This window comes from Coturnix japonica, chromosome 2, assembly GCF_001577835.2.
Source record: "Coturnix japonica isolate 7356 chromosome 2, Coturnix japonica 2.1, whole genome shotgun sequence".
In the NCBI taxonomy this organism is placed as follows: domain Eukaryota; kingdom Metazoa; phylum Chordata; class Aves; order Galliformes; family Phasianidae; genus Coturnix; species Coturnix japonica.
Window position 1 is genome coordinate 87,704,073 of NC_029517.1, and position 21,582 is coordinate 87,725,654.

At 41.7% G+C, this 21,582-nt stretch overlaps 1 protein-coding gene across 2 annotated transcripts in view; it reads right to left on the reverse strand.

The window, feature by feature from the left end:
* Positions 1 to 448: 448 nt before the first annotated feature.
* Positions 449 to 21,582, reverse strand: part of GNAL (G protein subunit alpha L) — a 166,810-nt gene continuing 145,676 nt past the window's right edge. For both annotated transcript variants that reach the window (XM_015855233.2, XM_015855232.2), the window contains exons 6-12: positions 10,730 to 10,784; positions 9,168 to 9,241; positions 7,742 to 7,800; positions 7,372 to 7,492; positions 6,745 to 6,875; positions 5,099 to 5,166; positions 449 to 2,128 (exon numbers count right to left, since the gene is read on the reverse strand). In XM_015855233.2, coding sequence (XP_015710719.1) covers positions 1,982 to 2,128; positions 5,099 to 5,166; positions 6,745 to 6,875; positions 7,372 to 7,492; positions 7,742 to 7,800; positions 9,168 to 9,241; positions 10,730 to 10,784 — 655 coding nt within the window. In that variant the 3' untranslated portion in view covers positions 449 to 1,981. The remainder of the gene's footprint in view (positions 2,129 to 5,098; positions 5,167 to 6,744; positions 6,876 to 7,371; positions 7,493 to 7,741; positions 7,801 to 9,167; positions 9,242 to 10,729; positions 10,785 to 21,582) is intronic.

Genomic DNA, 21,582 nt, shown 5'->3' on the forward strand with positions numbered 1-21,582 from the left:
CGAGAGGTGGTGGCGGGGGGGTCTGTAACCACCAGCGATGCTTACAGCAAAATGTTGATCGAAGCGCCGAGTTGTAGGCCAACATCGGGAACGTGTCAGCTCTTAATCTCTCCCTAATTTTAAAACGAGGAGTGGGAACGGTCCAAGTGTGGCAAAACGCTCTGTGAAGTAATATAGTCTAACACTTCGCTAGGTTTCTGTTATTGCAACTGTAATTTTAGACATTTGTACAGGTTATCTTGGACACAGGAAAAGTATATAGTCACAGACAGAAAACACCTATGTATAAAATATAAAGCAGTGTTATAGTTACTAAAAAGGACATGCCTTATTGCTACAGCAATCCTTGCTTTTATATATTGTACTGTACCACAACTTGTTTTCGAGAATGTCATTTGCATAAATTATTCAAGTTTGAGAAATATTCACACGTTTTGATTCTACAATATTTAAAATAAAACCATTTTCTAACGTGTCTCTTTATTAAAAGAGAAATAAAAATGTCATCTTGTAATTCTCTTAGGCCAGACACGAGGGTCGATACAACTTTTTGTCTTCTTTCTCGCTATTTACTTGCACAATGAAAGCCGCTGTTGGTACAGAGATCGAAGAGCTCTACAGAATGGTGCTTTGCACGTTCACAATCGGTCTGCGCCATTGTGAAGTTCTATGAATGACCGAAGAATTACCGAACATAGTTTTTTTTTTTTCTAAATAGAAAGGAAAAAAATAATAATTATTAATAATAAATCCTCGGTTCCCATTAAAACAACACCAGGTTGCGATTTGGACACTCGAATGAATTCCAATGTTTTAAAGCTGAGACTTCGAAAGAGAAAGGCATGTTTGCTGCAACATCCGGTGACGGTAATACCTCACTGGGAAAGGTAAGTGGTTAATTTGCATAATTTATAATTTTTATACTAAAGAGCATTTTTATATAAACCAGAAAAAAACCCCTAAACTCTACAGATAAAGTTCTTACCTCCAGTCACTGCTGCAGGTAAGGTTGACATCAAGCTGTACAGCGCAATCAAAAACATACTTACATCTTAGCTCATTTTACAGGTACAGCCATAATCAAGGCACAAAGATCTTCTACAAGTATTTTTCTTCAATAAAGTTGTACAAAATAATATTACATTTTACAGTCTGTACAATATAATAAACCAGCAGTAAAACAAAAAAATATATATAGGGAGAGGACCGTCGTCCAAGAATGATCGGAACGAAAAGGATCATTTGTGGACAGCACAAACAACGTTAAGTGAGGGCGGTCAATTTTCTGCCTAGATGCGACAGGCTGAAAAGGAGCTGTGATTCAAACGCCTGAGGCGCGCAGAGACGCTGAGCTCCGGAACCCCAGAGAAATTGCTTTGTCTTCACTATTCCTCTCAGTATCTACTCTACTTCCTGTGCCAGTAACGGCTTAAAAGAGGAGGTCACCGTATCAGTTGACCTGCAACTCAGAAATGCTAAAAACTGTGACGGAGTAATAAATATTGTGGTGCTGCTACATTGTGTGTCTACTTCCTCGACAGTATTTAATAACCTGATACAAAGTGCATTAATCTTTTTCACCCATCAAGTACTCTTCAATGTCATGTTTAAAAAGGAAACCCACACGGAGGGAGCGCCGTGACTTAGCGTCGTCCAGCCAACATCCCGCTCCAAACTGGCACCGACCCGCGGGTCGTGCTCCCTTACAACAACGAAACCCGAGGGAACAGAGGTAGCCAAAGGGCTTAGTGGAATGACGAAGAAGTGGCATGTCAAAATAAAGCACAAAAATAGTCCCAAAAAGCATGAAGGAAAACCAACCCAAACTCGCTTCAAATCAGCTTTAAGGTTAAATAATTAAAGTAAACCAAGTGAAGAGACTGACATTTCTATAGTATATTCTTCCACCCTGTGTGGGGTAGTATCAAGAGAAAGAGTAAGGAGCAAAGAATTTAAAACCACAGGTTCCACGGCGATCCCCTCACAAGAGTTCGTACTGGCGGAGGTGCATCCTCTGGATGATGTCCCTGCAGTCGTTGAACACTCTGCGGATGTTCTCTGTGTCCACGGCGCACGTGAAGTGCGGGTAGCAGTAGTGCCGGCCGTCTCCGCTTGCCGTACTTATCCTCTGCAGAAACAGGCAGGGAGAGGGGTTAGGGGTGCTGCTGGGGGCTGCTCCACACCACTTTCCCCTCCCAGCGACCTGTGGCCTTACACCCCCAGATCATTTTTCCTCTGTGCAGCTTTCCACCCCCAGGCCTGTAGCCTTTGGTTGTTGTGACCGAAGTGCAGGACTGAGAGTACGCTCTACCCCCTCATCCAGATCATAATTAAAGATATTAAACAGGACAGGCCCCAGTACTGGCTGGCCCTTATGGAGCACCACTAGTGACCTGGATGGTCACCAGTAGAGGCACCCTAGAGGTCTGCTCTGAGTACTGGCAGGGATGCTCGACCCCTTTGCACTGAGCTCCACCTACTTCTGCAGCCTCGAGCTGCTGCAGTGCTTCCCTCCTCCTTCAGGCAGTTCCCTTTGAGCAGCATGATCTCAGCACACTGCAACGAGCACAACAGCATCTCTGCATCTCTGCGTGGTGTGCTTAAAGCAGCTGTTTGCTGGAAGGAAGCAAGATGGTGTTCAGACCCAAACCCTACCGATTTAATAACGTTCAGACTTTTTTCCTTGTGCTTCACTGAAGTAATTGTTCTCTCACTAAATGCTTGTTTACACTTACATTGCACAGCCACTCCTATCCATCACTGCTCTGGTGATACCTGGTCAAAAGGTCAGTTCTAAGGCTGTCGTCTTTGTGCCCTGGCAGGTTATAGGATTTTAGGATGTGCGATATCTGGGGGAGGGGATGACAGTTTCCAGTGAGGACACAAGCATTCTGCTTCAGGCAGCTCAGACACTGCCTTTGAACAGCAGCTCCTGCAGCTCCACAAACAGCTTTTTCAGAACCAGACTGAATTGGAGTGGCCGTGCCCCTGATTTAACAGGGGTTGCCTTCACACTGGCCATGCATTAAAATATCAGCGGATGGAGAATCCTGTGTACAGAACACTGAAAGTGGGATAGGAAGGATTCAGAACAATGGGAGATGAAGAGCACGGGAGGAGAAAAGATGCTCCTCAGCCCTCTGCCCGTGTCAGAAGGAAGGGGAGCTTCCTATAAAGCACGTTTCCTGCAATGGGGGATGCCAACACCAATGAGGCAAGCAGTGAGAGCTGCCCAAGAGAAAACACTGCTGCTGAGAGCAGAGCTGATGGGCAGCCCTGCAGCAGTGGTGAGCTTCCTGCCGGGCCGCACCCAGCATTTGCCATAGTTAAAAATTAATGGTTCCTGTTCCACCGGCACTGCACAGCCGGCCTCCCGCTGAAGGCAGTGGATGCCACAGGCAGCCACACTGACTCCAACACCAGCGGCCAATGTATTTTGCCTTCCTCATGCTCATACATTACCTTGCAGCTGAATTTCTTGGAGAGGTTTTTATATTTTTCCTCCTTTATTCAAATTATTTGTTTTAAATCTACCTGGAACACAAGAGTGTGTGTATCTACAGCCTGGTGAGCTGAAGGGGAGCTTTAGGGTCTTGAAGCAATTAGGATTTTCACATAAATCCCTGATTTATGCACACCTGCTCCCACAATATGAATAATAGTAAAAGAATAAAATCAGACTCTTTTGAGTCATGGCTGAAAACATGGCAGGGCAGGACAAGGTCATAAATGAAAAGATTTAGACTGAAATGTACACAAGCAGAGCCAAGAAGGCTGCAGGCTGAAAATGAACACCTCATCCTTCCAGCCCCCTCCCCACTGGATCGTTTCTCCCTGTCCCCTCTGGTCACAGGGCCATCTCTGCTTGAGCACTGACCTCTGTCCCTGACTGCCAGCATGAAGAAGGGTGCACAAAGGCTCTTCAGACCACATATCTGACCAGAAATGCCTCACTTGCAAGACTTCCCTCTCAAACAGGTGCGAAGTTTAAAGCAACTGTTAAACCATTACATCATGTTGAAAAATAGAAAGCACAAAGCCAGGAGAGAGACACCTAAGAATTCTTCACAGAGGAGATGCTCTCTGCCAGACCCACAAGGCAAGCTGTCTGCTGCCACCAGATGCTGGGCCCAGCCCAAACTCTTATCCTGCACCCAAAACCCACGGCACCTGTGTCTGCCAAGGGCCTCTGCAGACACACAGCTGGCTTTTCATGTGCTTGCAAAGCCCATGCCCTCTTCCCTCAATCTTGGTTTGCAGGTGGCCTCCTTTGCACCATGTATGTGAGTCACCGAAGGTGAGCATCTTACCCTTGGTGTATTTATTTGCACAAAAAGGTGAGGAGTCTTGCCCCGGTTTTCCTGTAATCTGGTTCTCTTGGACCCTCCTTCCAAACCAGACACCCTCAATGTCATCTGCTTCACAGTATTTTGGCACTATTGCAGAGAGATTTGGCTCACAGTGTTGTTTTTTTTTTTTGGTAACTCTTATTCAACACAGTGCAATCTGATTATTTTCCTCATAATCAGGAAGGTTAAGGCAGTGAATGGAAATCCCCGAAGTGTGAATATAATTAATTGCTTCTTTCTTTGCTGTTGACTCAACAGCTATAAATCCTAACAATACTTGTAAATGCATAACGACTTGAAAAATCTTTATTCTAATTTTAAAAATCTTCATTCTAATGTCTAAGCTTGTTCTCTCGAACACCCCCATACAGTTTCTATAAGTAGGGCAAGATTTAAAGTTCTAGGCCTTAGTTCTGGTCTCCGATCCTACTTGTCTAGACTGACTTGGTAGGACTGAAGATATGAAGACATACCTGGTTCTGGTAGGGAAGCTGTGATTGCGTGACTGATAATTGCTTATATCCAAGAGACAAATAGGAGGCAGGTGACTTTATAATAAATGGGCAGAGAAATGTGCAAGCACTGGAGAAAGTTCTGCAAGATGGGCAGCTGAAAAGAATGAGGGAATTGCCAGACACTCCCCTCTCCTTCCAGCTCTCTGCAAAACCTTGCCAGTTTTCCCTAAATAAACGATGCCATCTGCCAGTATTTCCTATGATAGGATCATATATAAGATCAAAATTACTCACTAAGAACTCATCCCGGATGAAGAACTTGGCTCTCGTGACTTTGGGGTCTTCTCCTGCATCTGGTGTTGCTGTTCAATTAAAAATAAGTTGTATGAGAAACAGGAAGGGCAAATGATTTTCTCTTTTTCATGATAAAAGCTTTAGTGAGGAGGAAGTAGCAACTCGATAGAGAAATTAAAATAATGAATATCCACGGGACACTCTGGATTCATAACTCTAAAATGGAAGGGTACTATCAAGTCTGAAATAAACTTCTCAGCATTTGGTATCTCTCAGGAACCTGAAAACTGCTGATGTTTTTGCAAGTGTCGTTGCTCACAGGTGAGGAGGTTTACTCCCATCCATTCAGTTTGTAGTAAAAGAAGTGGCAGCTGGGATTTATCTTTATCAGAAGATATGACTGGAAGAACAGCTCTCTAGCTTGTGCAGCATGAGAGCCCCTCTGGAACAAAGATTCTAAAGGCAGGACTTTGAGTTTAAAAACATCATAAGATCCAGTGCAAGGTTACACTGGAAGAAATGCCATAGCATTACAAATGCTTTTTAAAAATGTATTTTTCTTCCAGGCCCCACGTGGGCAGAATACTTAGATGTACTGCCACTTAAATATACAGAGCATCCGAGATTAAAACCTTGTTGCACAGGAGACTCATTACTTGGTACTGTCTGTAAGTGGGTTATGACATTTCTGTCTACCTCTGCATGTACCCAAAGTGTGAAAACTAAACAGTGCAGGAAAGAGAGAATCTATTCACTTCCCTTTGGTGTGGTTTCTCCTTGACGAAGATACCACATCAAATGCTTATAAGCGTAATGTGATAAAGGACAGGATTTATCTGAATATGGAAATTTTTTCTACTCTTATCTGGAGCAGCAGGGGTAAACAGAGAGCAGCTGCATAACCAGCGGCATCTTAGAGTTCAGTGCTTCTGTCCTTAAATGACATTGTCTTAAATTAGGGGAAAAATGAGCAACCATGGGTTAAAGACAGAGAGCTGCTTCATGTGTGGATATTCTGGATCACTCAGGATTATGCACTGCAAAATCCTGCTAAGAAAAATGAAAAGCTACCTTATTCGGGCAACTTGCTTACTATGGAAAATGTTCCTTTTAATAATTTACCCAAACTCTCAGTTTTTATGGGGTCTATGCTTGGTACAAAGAGATTCATGTGACAGTGACCAAGGATTTCTGAAACCCTTAGGGTTATAAAACTAGTGTCTGCCTAGCTCAGATTTGGGGAAAGTTTATCCTCTGCACTTCAAAATCGTTATCACACTCTCAGTGTTTCAGCTTAAATGGAAGTTGCACACACCTCATTATTACCTTTAATTCTGTAATCTAAGCTGCTGTTGATGGGAAAAGGAGGATGTAAGCTAGGTCTTTGCCAGACCGCCCAGCACCCAGAGCATCCTGAGGCTGGGGCAGCAGTGGTCCATGCGCTATGACCTCGGAACCCACCGATCCCCACTCAGCAGCACAGGCAGCACAGGATGGAGCAGCCGCCTGACCTCACACATGCTGAACAACAGCACGTGTGCATTTGTGAATTTGCATGTGTGTGTGTGTGTGTGTGAGACAGAGGGACAGGCTATGGAATGGGCTATCCCAGCTTGCCAAATCCCTCAAGTGGTGAAATATCTTACCATCCTCAGGTACAGTGTAATGCGCGTATTCAGGAAAGTAATCTTCAATTTTTGACTTCCCCGCCAAGACTTTTTCAGCCAGCATGTCCTGTTTATTCAAGAACAAAATGATAGAAATGGTCCGTAACCACCTGTCAAAAACAAACCAAATGTTTGGGTTATCTCCGACACATTTATCAAAGGGAACACATCAAACCAATGGAAAATGCACTGGTTGTCCCTGTGTGTGGTGTTTATTTAGAACTCGGTTAAGAGAAAAGAAAAAACGGAACTGGAACTATTATCTCCATGACTACCTGGGCTGATAGATGTATTTATAAGATCTGTGCATACATTTCTAAAATCTCCAGTAGATATCACTGAAATGAACAGCCTTACAACACAGCTTTCTAAACTTAATTTCTGTGTATTGGTATTATTTATTCGCCACTAGGAACAGATTCATATCACTATTTGTTTACACATCCATGCATCACTCTGGCCACTGTGGGTGCACCGCATGGCCTGGCCCTGCCTTGGGCATTTTCTGAATAGTCAGTCTGACCACGTGCTAAAAGAAATCCAAATCTATAGGGAGTGGGAATGTCGCTGAATTTGCAGTGGGAGAAGAAAAGAGGTGTACTTTACCTATTATTCCAGATACTTTTGAAAAGGTCCAGGGATTCCCGTAGTCTGTTTGTGTTATTGTCTTCCCTTATTACCATGTTGTAGCTGCTGCAAGCCACAACAAAGATTATAGCCGTGACATCTGGACAAGGCACACAGAAGAAAGAAGGGAGAGAGAAAGGAAGTTTCTGTTATCCCAGCACATACTCCTCATGGTAATATGGCCATTACTCCCCTATTGCCCCAAAGGCCTCAAGAAAATATTTATCAAATTGGACTTCCGTATTAGTGACACACTATGTTCTCAGCGTAAGTAAAAAAATACGAATGTTAAGCTGCTCACTCTGCACAAAGCAAATTCGTAATAAAGATGTGGAACATTTCTACTTACCGTTAAAGCATTGGATCCATTTTCTTCTCTCATCTCTTTGGCCACCTACATCAAACATGCTGTTAAAAAGCCATAGGATGTTATGTCACTCATGTGCATTAGGAAAGTCACATGAAGCATGCATGCAGCACAAGGGTTCAGTTTATGAATCTGGCAGCTTTGAGAATAGTGGCAGTAAAATAACTGCCTGTAGGGAAGAGAGGTTTGCGGCTGCCGTGCTGCATGCCAGAGCACTGCCCCATTCCACCTGCCCTGCTTCCCCTGGGAGAATCATGGAATCATTTGAGTTGGAAGGGACCTTTAAAGGTCGTCTAGTTCAACTCCCCTGCATTGAACAGTGACACCTACAGCAGATCAGGCTGCTCAGAGCCTCATCCAGCCTGACCTTGGGATGTCTCCAGGGATGTGGCATCCACCACCTCTCTGGGCAACCTGTTCCACTGCCATACCAGCCTTACTGTAAAATACAGTAAAATCTAAACCTGGGATCATTACTGTGGCCCTCCTCTCAATGCACTCCAACATGTCCATATCTCTCTACTGTACTGAGGACTCCACATCTGAACACAATACTGCAGGTAAGGTCTCACCAGCACAGAGCAGAGGGGCAGGATCACCTCCCCTGACCTGCTGGCCATGCAGCGCAGTATACAGTTGTATTTCTGCACTGAAAGGGCACACTGCTAGCTCATATCCAACTTCCTATTCACGACACCTAAGTCCTTTTTGGCAGGGCTGTGGTCTACCCTTTTGTCGCCCAGCTTGTACTGACAGTGGGGTGCAAGAATACCACCAAATCCATATAGTGAGAAAAGCACTGGCCTTTGTCATGTAGAGAAATTCACATGGTATAGACAGTTGGGGCTACTGTACTATGAACAAGCAGAGGTTTCATCATCTTTGAAGTGTGGTAGAGAGAGTACATGCATTCAAGGAGAGGGACACAAAGGCAGCTTGTCCCCCATCAGCACTGACACCTTGTTGGATGAGAACCAGTGTGGAGGTAGCCTGGCAGTACCTCAACAGAGATACTGCGCAACACAGAGCTTGCAGCTCTCCAGACAGAGAAGAAAGAAGGATATACTGAACTCTGTCCCAGTGTTCAAACTGTGTCTTGTGGAATGACACCATGTTCTGCGAGATCTCACCCCAAAAGTATGAGTTGGCAGTGCTATCTAAATGAATGAATTAGTAAAAATGGCCCCACAGCAGAGCAGCGCTAATACGTGACTAGTACCACCTTTTATTTTTTCAGTGAAGTATAAGGGAATTTTACTGGGATCCAGGGAAACAGCTAAAAAACCCCAACTAAACCAAACAACCCTGATATTCACCCTATGCCTGATTACACCAGGAAGACATGAAAACAGACATCTGAGTTGTTAAGATTAGTAAAACACTCATAAACCATTACAAAGAGACTTACTGGAAATTTACTTTGTCTACTTGAAACCTTGTTTCAAAAATCCCTGATGTCAAAACTCTGCATCGTAATAGGTCCTGAAAATGAGAACATGGAAGCTGATTAGTTTCTTTTTTATTCTAATTTTATTTCTAAATGTACGCTATAGTATTTTCCATGAAAAGGTACGTTCCATTTAATTAGAGCTCCATCAGACTTGCTGGTATACCTCTATGTGTCCATTCTCACACAGTAGATATACAAACATCATATTTGAATCTAGCTTGTGAATACCATATGCACGCTCTTTTTAGTGCACACTGGTATCTATTATTGGCACACAATTTTATATGTGACGTGGATAATGAATTCTGAAGTTACATAAAACTAAGAAAATACGTTGCCTTGTTGTAAAGTCAAGTACTCAGCTGTAAGAAAACTCCAGATTTACAGTTGCCCAGGCAACATTAATTCTGCACTCCTTTGTACTGAATGAGACAGGAATCCTATCGAAATAATAGCTTGTGACTAAGTAATTAAAGCTCTATTACAGTGCACAAGGGAACAGAATCTAGGTTGCAGGTAAATCTGGCATTCCTTTCTTATTTTTCATGCTAGCAGTACTTTATAACTTAAATGGCATTTTCTAATAATTAACAAACAATGATTTCCTAGGTTCTCAAAGGAGGCAGGCAGAAGCAATTTATGGTGCACATCTCAAGTAACCGGCTCACTCTGTGCCATCACCATCACCAGCAGTTTTTTAACCTTGACTACCCAGTACTGCTGCTGGAGGAGAAGTTTTCTGCCTGTCAAATACCAAAGTCCTCTTCTGATCTTTGGAGACAAAGGACATTTCTTCCCAAAGAAAACATCAAGAAAAATTTTGAGACAGCTGAATAATGAAGCCACTGCCAAATCCTCCTATGATGAATGACTGCTCAAGGTAGAGAAAGACCCTGCAAGAACAAACAGGGCAACACTACAATAAATAACAAAAGGAAAAACAAGGCTTTGCTTTGATGACGTCTCCCTTCAGCAGAGTGATACTGATGCTAACGTCAAGGTCTACATGGAGTAAATCTTAACGCAACCACTTTTGTTTGAAAAAGTATGGAAGGCTTTAATAATTTATCCTGTATCAGGTCGACTACAAGAAGCCCTAAGGCCTGCTGCTGGTGCTCCCCCTGAATTTGGACACTGGACACCTCTCCTTCTTGGCTTCCATCACTTCCATCACTGAAATACAATACAGGTACTGCATGGCGAAGGCTAGTGATGGAAACTGTAGGCTTCTACATTTATGTTTTCCGTTTGCTTTGTTTGTGGGACACAGAATGGAAAGCAAGGAGAAATAACAGATGTATTACAGGAATCACGACCTACATATAGCAACAGTAAAACACAAGCCTACAACACTGAAAAGCTTCTTCTTCTTTAACATCTATTATTTAAACAGCTAGACTGCATTTTGTAATTATGTGGTTTGCTGCATTTCAGCTGCTGTTTGGACTAAACCAAATTACACAAAGAATCTGTATAAATGGGTGTCTTGGTTCAGCCCTTATCACATTAATTACACTAACCTGATCTGTGGGTGTGTAGTCATCCATGCTGACGCTGTCGATTCTTTCTAAAAAGCTGGAAGAAAAATAAACATGCATTTAGATACGTAAAATCCTGTCTAGTACAGCACATTTTCAGTACCTTTTCTGGTTTAGATTTCAGCTGCAAAGTAATGCATCAGTGAAACGTTAAATGTATGAACCCAGAGCTTTACTTATGTTGCTTGTGGTTCTAATTTCTGAGCCAAATAGCTTTTCACCCAGGCACTGCTTCAACATAGTGCTTTTACACTTATTGTTAGGTAGTACTCACAGACAGTCCAAATGCAGTACAGTGTCACAATTTGGGAGGTCCACTCAGAAAATACTACATCCATCTGATGTTTCCCCTGAATACAACTACAGCTTAACAACTTGAAAACAAAACTGCATGATGTGGAGGTTAAGTAGTCTGGCTCCTCACAACACTCAGTCCAAAACTCAGTAAAACGCATATGCTGAACTAGAAAAAGAAAGGGTACCACATTCTCCAATGATTTTAAAGATCTTTTCAAGCTTTAATTCTTTCCTACGACATGTTAGAACAGCAATAACGAGGATATAAAAATGGGATTTTATATGCAGAGCTAAAATAGGCAGGTTCTCCTCCCTCACTTTCACCCATTTCTTACATTCTGTGTGAGCCCAGATGGCTCATTTTCCCTGACTGCCTGCATGACTTAGAACCTTTCTTGAATTTCAGCATTGTTGTTTGGCAGTGAATATCCCACTGACTGACTCATCCTTCTACAGTATTATCACAATTTCTTTATCAACTGGCAAGTGTGGTTTTTTTTTTTAATTTTTATTTATTTATTTATTTATTTTAAATTTTTTTTTACTATGGTGTGCATGTGGAATTTATTTAATTGCAGTGGGAAAGAAGGAAACAACAGTGAACTCTTGCCTGGCAATGTGACTCACTGCTAACACCAGGGTCACACACACACAGACCAGTTGAAAACATACCTCTCTAAAAGCCTGACTGTATTTCTCAAAGAACTTTCCCACGGATATGAACTGAAAGGAAAAGAAAATATGCCACATATACACTTACTTATACTTTTTACTTACATCTTTATAGCAAGCTACGGTCACTGTGATGAGTGCCTGCACTCAGGCAAAACCTTCTGCTCAACTGTTATCACTGCCTTGAGAACACCAAGCAAGTCTCAAACTCACAGCACACAATTAGATGAAAAAAGATGGCAACCCTATCCCCATTAAAAATGCCTCCAAGCTGAACCTCCTCCTCAACAACTATTCATCATCCTTAGCAAAGCTCTATAGGCAGCATTTCAGTTTCTCCAAATCCATCCTGACATATTCTGTCTAGTTTATAAACAGTTTGATATGGTTAATACTGTGGGCAGATGCACGTGTTTGTATACAAACATCACCCCATCCCAAATCCCACTAGACTAAATAAAATGCTTTTGTTGCAGAATCATTACTGCTGGAGCTGATATATAAAAACCACATCTTGACTCTTCAACACCAATGTCACGTTGGTAGCATTGATTCAAAATGATTGAGTAACTTGGTAGTTAGTGCCTATCAACATTTCTCCCCTGTACACAAGCACTTTAAGATGGTTATTGGTTGTCAGCATTGGCGGTTAAGTCCTTGGTATTGGCCTAAGTCACGTTCCAAGTAAAAGAATATGTTTCAAACACCCGTAATGAGAACGCCACAGGTAAGAGATAGCTCTGATCAACAACGTGCTTAAAAAAGATCAGCTTAGATAGAGGTAACATTTTATGCTTCTAAGGCCGCTTGCCCCACGTCACCTGTACTGAATTGAAGGCAGTGATCTACAGAGGTCTAAAATGCAAACTACTCTATCATGCTGCAGTGACGTCACTGGCACTCAATAAATCAACACCTGACCACTATTAGAACTGGGCTAAATTTCTTATCTTTACTTAACAATAACTTTTCCGGTGTGTGATGGTTTCATAGAGCTTCTTTCGGAAGTAAACTGAATGTGCACCGAGCTCTGTGGAGTCTGGACCTTCTTGAAGGGAAATCACTTCCTGAACATCCTTTATAGAAGCTCCTTACTTGTCTAATTAGCACAGAATCAAAAAATAGCTCTGACACGCAAATTTATGTAGCAAGTACAAGTAATGGATTCCAGATGAGATAAAGAGTCAGTACTTCTAAACACATTAGCTTCAGTCTCACTGCTGTATTAAAACGTGAAAAACATATATATATATATTCCCTAAAGAACATTCATTTCTACTAATTCTTTATGCCTTTCCTAATTATGGCCTGGTGTAATACACCCTCTTATATATATGTAGCCTCAGATGTTGCATTTACCTACCAGAGCAAATTTACATGACTAAAAACTCAATTTAAAGTGCTTAAGATGTGATGATTCCCAAATCTCTGCTCAATCAGTGTGAGGAAAACAGAATGGCAGAGAAAGGAATAAAAATGGATACTAGCATCACCAATCCTCTCTTTTTAGCTCATGTTTTTTTTCTGTTGAAGGATAGAATTATTTTGACAGAACTACATCTTTTCTCAGTACTGACAGCTCTTCTGCTTATGCATCTTCTACAGAAAACTGTATTCAGTACTGACAATAATTCTGCTATAACTGTTTTGCACGTCAGCGCAATGAACTTTAAACTCAGGCATCCAACTCAAGTGTGAGTACAACTATAACACAGTATTTGTATTTTTACTTCTCAGTTCTGGTTTTATTTTGTCGTCTGGATAATGAGGAGGACATTGAGGTTATTCTTAATTTCGCCATAGGTTGGTCTGTATTACCTGATGTGGAATAACTCAGATCCCCTTTTTTAAGGAAGATACTGGAAGGAAGGTCTGTTTGGAAATGCAGCCATTTGGTTTGCCAACAAATTAAGCGAAAGAAAAATGGTCTGATAAAGTTAAAAAAACAACAATCACGAGCTACTGACATTATTATAGCTATTATTAAGCTGATCTGTAGTTTTATAAATATCTCCAGTGAGTTTCCTAGGAAACTCAGCTGACACTTAGTTTGACAAGCAATCTCTACATTTTATATTATGCAAGCTGTGAACACAAAAGTACAGGTTTTAGACGTGCCTGCCAGTGCATGTGGGAACTATCAATAAGTATTATTCTCTTTAAAAACCATGGCAATTTGAGCTACATTAGCAGCTATATAGGAATTTCTGAAAAAAGGATTCATAAATGCACAAATAAAGAGGAGCTAATCATACATGAAAATCTTTTTCTCAGTGGGTAAATCACTACAAGGTTCTGTACAGCTATTCTGACCCCACGAAATCACAATTAAAAGAAAATCATGCCTTGAGAATAATATTACAGACACACACACAAAAAAAAAAAATCCAAAAACAACCCAGGCTCTATTTATAAGTGTATTTTGACATTCAAAGAATTGGAAGGATGAGGTATAAACAGCATATCAATACAACGAACGACACATTTTAACACATCTTTTTTTACTTCAACTGCTTGTTTTTTTTCTGTTTTCCCCCTAACATTTCAAAGGCCCGGTATAAAGTCTCTGTGAAAAACAAGAAATCAAGCTAATGCCAAAATTCCTGTGAAAGGTAGAACTGTAACACTGTAGCTTGAAGCTATCAGAATGAAGAATCTCCAGGTTTCATCCTTGGGTAAGCCGCCGGAGTCTGCAAACTTTGTACTTCTGAAGGACCACAGAAGGCTCTGCAAACTCCTCAGCCAGGACCCCAGACTAGTAGAAGCACCTTCTATCACCTACTATACGAAATGGTGGTATACAAATATATTAAATAGCTAAGGAATTACAACTTTGTTAGTGCCTTGTGCAGAATTTAAAAGATAGGAAATTATGCATTTCTGGTTTGGAGGATACCTTCAGCTCCACAGCTGGGTTTCAAGTAATCTCACATTATTCTGATATGCTTCATGGTTCCTGAGAAACACATAATGAAAACAGCCTCCGGTATCATTCTAACCCCTAAATGATTTATTTTCCTAAGTCATCTACTGGAGATATCAATAGAAATCCCTCAGAAGACATTGCCAGCATTCAGTAGACAAGGATTTTCCTGTCAAATGCCAACAGGCACTGTGCTGTAAGTACAGCTCCCATGCAGCAGCAGAGTGCCCTCACCCTGTGTGCTGCTTTGCTGCTGTCTCCCCTGAGGAAAGGTGTAGAAGTGAGAACTTGCAAGGCAGAAGTGCACGGGCCTGAAAACTGCTCTGAATCCACTCTGCTTCACACATCTTTGTTCTAATTTTCAGTGACCAATTGCTGCTTGAGCTGATGCAGAAAAACAGCCAGTGCAAACACTGAAAACGCTATTGAAATTTTGTGTTTATTTATAGAGCCTAGAGATTTACGTCTTGGTATTGATTGACGTGTATTTTTGGCATCTTCTAAGAGCACCGGTTTCCCAGGACTTCCCTCTTCTCCCTGTTTCAATACTGACACAATCATGTTATAACGCTCTCTTCAGCCTCTCCTGTGGGTGGAAAGGGAGATTAAAAATTGGGCTTGGAAAAGAAAGCCGTCAAACCGCATGCATGCTGGGGCTGTGGAGCAGAGAGGAGAGAGACTGCAGAGGGCAGCATCTGCTCACCCAGATCCCTGCCTGGCTGCCGGGCAGGCTGTGGCCAGATGCTGAGTGAGGCCTCTGTGGGCACTTGAGGACTGAAGCTCTGATTGTGGTCCTGGGCACCCTGCTCTATGTGGCCATGCTGAAACTGCAACATTGGATTGGGTAACCTCCATGGGTCCCTTCTCACCCTAGCCATTCTATGATTCTGTGATCAGATCTACATGCAGCCTACTGGAGGTACCAGCAGTTTGGTTGGGAAACATATACCTGTCCCATTTTGTTATCATGGATACAACTAGCGCCAAGCTACAGCAAAGTCATCCAGAGTAAAGACAACGTGAGATGCTCTATCACATTAGCCTCGTGAAGCAGGAGAGCTCTGGTTTAGACACAATTCACAGATGATGACTTACTTAAGCTGAGATATCAAAGGCAAAGACACAACTGTCAGTCACGACTATCGCAACCAAAAGCTCATCAGAATTCAGCAGGTGACTCTTTCCCCCACAAGTCAGATGGCTGTCAGGAGTCAGAATCAAGTTTGATGAGGGAAAAGAAAGATGGATAAATTCAATGAAAGAATGCTGCTTGTATATGGGCTTAGTTAGGAGTTTCCTAGCAGACATTCATTTCAGTCTCAGTTTCTTAGCTGCTGAATAGTCTTTTCTTAATACGTACTGCAAAATACCTCTACGAAAAGGCTTTGCAGGCCTTGACATATGTCCAGCTATCAACCTAAACAAATACGTGGAAAGCTCAGCTACATTTAACGTTTCAGATATATGTTGAGTATCTGCTTTCTGCTAAATAACAGCTATCTAATTTTATTTTTCCTTTAAATTGAAAAAATATGAACTAAACTCACAAATGAACAAACAGTATGACTTCCATAACTGCTCGCCACCACTGTTCCCTAAATTTGCTAAGAAGCAGTGTGAATTTTGGGAAATGCATTTTTTTTCCTTCTAAATTTAGCAAACTAACCACTATTTGGCTTAGCAGATGTTTTTGCTTTCCGAGCGAGAGGCCTACGGGGATCATCATTAACCCTCTTCTTAACATAAACACTGGCTAAGACTTCAATCTGGAAAACTGTCATTCACACAGAAAGGTTAACAGGCTCCAGCAGAAATGAGCCTCATCATCTGCAGCTTCTGTTACGCAGGATCTCAGAGAGAGAGAGATGAAGAGTGGCACAAAGAGAAGGAAGAGGAAAGGTTCCTTACTTATTTATTTTACAAAGGACAATATTTTTCTGCTGCGTGCGTTCAGACATTTTATTCCCAGAGGTGCAAGCGGACGAGCTGCTTCAAAACACAAACCAAGAACGAAGCACTAATAAAACCAAAGGCTTAGACTGACACAGCCAGACTCTCCTTGAACTGAATTCACATTGGCTTGAATTCATTGAATTTCTCCTTCCTTCTGGAGAGGACAGTCTCAGGCTCATCATCTTTATTTGTATATTGATATACCTATACAGACAGACCTTAATTCCGTAACATAAATGCTACACAGAGCACATTCTGTAATTTTAGGGGCAATCTTGAACAGAGGACCAAGAGATAATAACCTGAAAACAAAAAGATCACATAGCATTATCTGGAGAGATCTGGATCCTGACTGCTTTGTGAGCTGATATTTGACAAACTGCAATCACTTTATCAACTCTCTGAATGAATCGACTGTTTAGTATCTCCCAGCAAGTACCTGGACCAGCTCAGCAAAGGAAGTAGAGAACATCTGAAACATCAGAGTTGTATGTACAGAACGGTCCCACGAGAATCTGGAAAATCTACCTTTACAGATAATGACACATCAAAACCTTGTTTTCTTGCTAACTGCTAACTGAAGAGCACAGAACATCTTACCTCTGCCACTTAAGCTAGGATCTTCAAAAACAGGTCTGACTTTAATGCTACAAAAAGCCAAACTACAAGCTAGAGCCTTGATAACATTTGGAGCTGTCAAGCGTGTCAGGTTCACAAGCACCAACTTTGTACCAAAAGGTTGTGATGGGATGTCAAAAGTTAACAATGTTTATTTTCAGAGGGTATTGCAAATACCGATTTCACTGTTATTTACAAGTGTTGCTGCTGTGATATGGAAAAATTATCCCAGTGGAAGTTACACACTTTGGTTGATAGTTTTGTTTTTAAAAGTTGCTGCACTGTGGATCTGTGAAATCCACCAGGTGTGGTGAGCCCTGAAGAATGCCAAATCCAAGTGAAATAGAGTGCTGCTTGCTGGAAATTAAACACTGCTTACTCCAATGGAAGTGGTCTGGAATAGTAAGTCTGCTATGGTGGCTGCCAGAAAGGAAAAACCAGTTTGACCAGAGTTTTCTATAGGAGGGTGATAAAAGAGAAAGCAGAAAATCCCCAAATATGAGAAGCAAAGGTAACAAAACACAAACTTATAAGGAAATCACAAGAAGTGTGAGTTTACCTGTGGCACCAGTCCAAGCTCACTGCAAGAGAACTTGTTGCCAAGTGGTCTCACATCTAAAACTAACACCAGATGTCTAAAAAGAGGATATTAATAGCTTGCGGAAAACCCAGATAAAGAAATGTGAGCTCTTCCGAGTGCTGAATGCTCTTGACCAGGTGAAACACAAGCATGCTTATTATTCTTTTCAGACTTGTTTGTGATGTGTGAGCGGAACAACGTGTTAAAACCCTGTGCAAAATGTAAGCCTAAGTGTTGACTTGACCCAGAGAACTGACTTTGCTGGAGTTCTGGTGAGTGCTGGGGTTGAGCAGGAGCACTGGTATTAGTTCTGTGGTTTAACATTCGGATCACAGCACCAGTGAAACATCCAAGAGAACCACTGCTCAGATATAAACCTTTTGCTTTTCTTTTTGCCAAGTATAAGAGGCATGGTAACCTCTCACAGAGACCACTGATGGGAAGGACACAAAACCTGCTCTCCCACAACTTGTTCATGCCATGTGCCAGAATGCATTTCAGCATCTCTGCATGTAATCTAGAGTGGACATCTCATCATTCTTCCCATACACAGCATGCTGAAAAACAATGTGACGTAACTATCTGCGTATGATCAGCTGTTTTAGAAATTATCAGGTGAAAATAACATTATCAAGCAAGGTCTAAGGAGTGTGATATGAGTGCTGGATATAACCATAGGGCTCATAAGAAAGGTCTTCTATCTTTACAAATGATGCTTCTTAAGTGTCTTCATTAAATCACCGTTATCTTGTCCATTTCAAAACTGGATATATCTAACCACAGAATGTATTCAAGCCATTAGTTCTAACACCTGTAGAACTGGCCGCCTACCACCAACATCCCCCAGTAAACCATGTCCCTCAGTACATTATCTAAATGACTATCTTGGGTAGCTGGTGGAATGTGTGAAGCTGAATCCATGGAGAGGAACTGCAACTATCAAAATCCAAGGAAAGACACAGTGATCATGTCCAACTTATTAACTACTGGCTTAATTCCATTTAGTAGTTAAAGCTATTTAACCAACACTCAGTGTTCAAAACTAGCCCGGCAGCTCTGCTACTTGTACATTTGACAGGAAGCCATGTTAATGCTATCAATTGCTATTAATCAGGTGTTTTGCAAAAAGCTTGCCTAACTGCACTCTCTGTACCTTTCTTCCATTCCAGTTCACTTTCGACTTCTTTTTTTTCTCTTCAGTTTACAGTACATTTGTTCTATTAAAACAATACATTGAGTTGGGTTTGAGGAATGAGGAAAATAATTATGCAACAGCCTGATTATGTCCTGCTTCATGTTACTTTAAATATTACCTTGTGCGTTCCTTTTTAATTGCTCTATCCAGTACCCAAGATGTGGTTGTTATTTCGAGGGCATAGTTTATAACAAGCTGGAGCAAAAGGATGTTGGTTTGTGGCTAATGGAGAATTCTGCACTATGGGTCTCCCTCACATTACTGCAGCTCTCTGTGAGGGTTCCCTGCTGAGAGGCTCGCTACCCATACCAGCACACCACCTACCACCTGGGCTGGGAAAACACCAAAAGGGGGGGCTGAACAGCACCAGGCTGGTTGGTGCTGTTGATAGTTGGTGTTGGTTGGTGCAGCCCTGCCCCCAGCAGCCTGAGAGCCTGCTGGGAGCCACCTGAAAGCCCAGAAGGGGCAGCTTTGTGCAGGATCATGGCCCCACATTTCGACTCCTTCAAGATATCATGGGCCTACTGAGAAGGGAACTCCAGCCTTTACGGCTAAAGCGACCCTTCTGGGCTGCAGAAGCTGCGGCACTGTATACAACACACACATCTGCAAGGAAGAGGAAAATTCTGATAAAAGTTCAATTCAAAAATCCACCGAGGCCAATTTTAAACCCCGGACAACTTCTAAAGCTCCTAAAAACAGGCACAGAGAAGGAAGTTAAACTTCCTAATCTGTCTTCTCCGCCCATAAAGTTAGTGGAAAAAAACTGGTGAGATTTGTGCAATAACATCTGGAAAACACTGAAGAGGAATATACAAATAAGGTATAAATGTCTGAAACTCAAAGCCACTTGTCAGTTCAGATTTCAAACTGTTGTATTCTTCCCTCCTTTTCTTTTTTTTTTTTAAGAGAACATTAAAAAAAACCAAAAAACACTCCCAACTTGCATGTAATCTGTAGAAATGAAAGGCAGGAGTGCTCTGGAAATCATTAGTTGTCTAAGTACTCTAAACATGGAAGCACCACTCACATGTTGAAGTAATAAAATATAGTTGGCAATATACTGGCAGGTCACCCTGTAGTTGGGTTGTGAGCACAGGTATAAGTTTTTAATTTTCTATTGGTTTTTTTTTTTTTTTTTTTTTTTTTTTTGTCCCTTCAAACCCAAGGGCTCCTAGAACAACAAATTCCTTATCAGAATATTTTTCCCATGAAACTCTGTGCACATTGTAGCTTGGATTCTAGGAAATACGCTGAGAAGGAACACGTCTGATACCTGTCCTGAGGGAGAGAACCAGTTTGTGATGGCCTTAAAAGACATGACCTTTTTATTTCTTTTCTTCCTTATTTTTCTTTTATTTCTTTTCTTTTTTTCCCAGGGAAACCCATATTAAACTAAATTCTAATATAAAAGTTCTTCACAATATTGCTCAGGAGAATGCATGCCTTTGTGAGGCAGCGCCAGGAGGCTTCTAAAGTTGAGTGTGAAGAGTGATGACCTTTTGGTTTAGTCTCTGGGAACTTGGCTCCACAATGAGATGAAACTCCTAATCACATTATGTTGGACATTTTTCAAACAATAAATCTGAGGAGTTCCACTAAGTGATACCAGAACTAAACTGCAGATAACAGAGGAAAAAAAAAAAGCCCTCAGCAGCAAAAAAGAGGCAAAGAGCTGTCTTTTTTTCAGGCAGCACCTCTAGGCTGCCCAGAGGCTGTGGGGTCTCCTCCTTGGAGGTCTCCAGAAGCCGCCTGGCCGTGGGCCTGGGCACCCTGCTCTGGGTGGCCCTGCTGCAGTGGGGCTGGGACTGGGGGACCCAGAGGGCCCTGCCTGCCTCAGCCATGCTGGAGTTCTTTCATCTTAAGGAATTGCCATCTCTGTCCAATACCTTAAAACTTAATTTTAAAATTCATTTTAAAAAACACTCTTCTCTCCTCTAGAAAAACAACAACAACAAAAAACCACCAACATCAAAGCCCTTCTTCAGAAAGGCTTTCATTAAATAATAAGGTGTATTGTAGTTCCGTGCAAATAGAGAGAAGAATGATTAGGGCCCGGTCACGTTATTAACGTCATCACAAAACCGGAATCAAAACACAAAGTTTTTCTGTTGTTGTTTGCTTTCTGCTACCAAACAAACGGGAGTTCTGATCCCAAATACCAGGTATGGCAGCCAAAGCTGCTGGCATTTATTTTAATCAAATAATCACATAGATAATTGTTAATCTTATAATCTCTTCAACTTGTTAGTAACCTTCGTAATTAGATTACAGATAATCCAGTCCTAGCAACAGCATGGCAAGTACTGATCTCCTCCTCTTAACAAATGTCTGTCTTGCAACAGGTTATCCTGCATTAGACTACAAAGCAGCCAAAGTTCACACTTCCTTCAGACAAACAGTTATTTTCCCCTATGGACGGGCTCACTGACGAAAGCGTTAAGTAAATCAACAAGTACACGTTTGCAGCTTAACTGTGATGACATTTTGGAAACAAAAAAGACTTCTTGTGTCAGGCTGCTGCTGCTGCTGCTCATGTTTTGCAAGGTACATGTTTTAGAAGGCCTCAGCATTACTCAAAGTCAGAACTGCAAAGC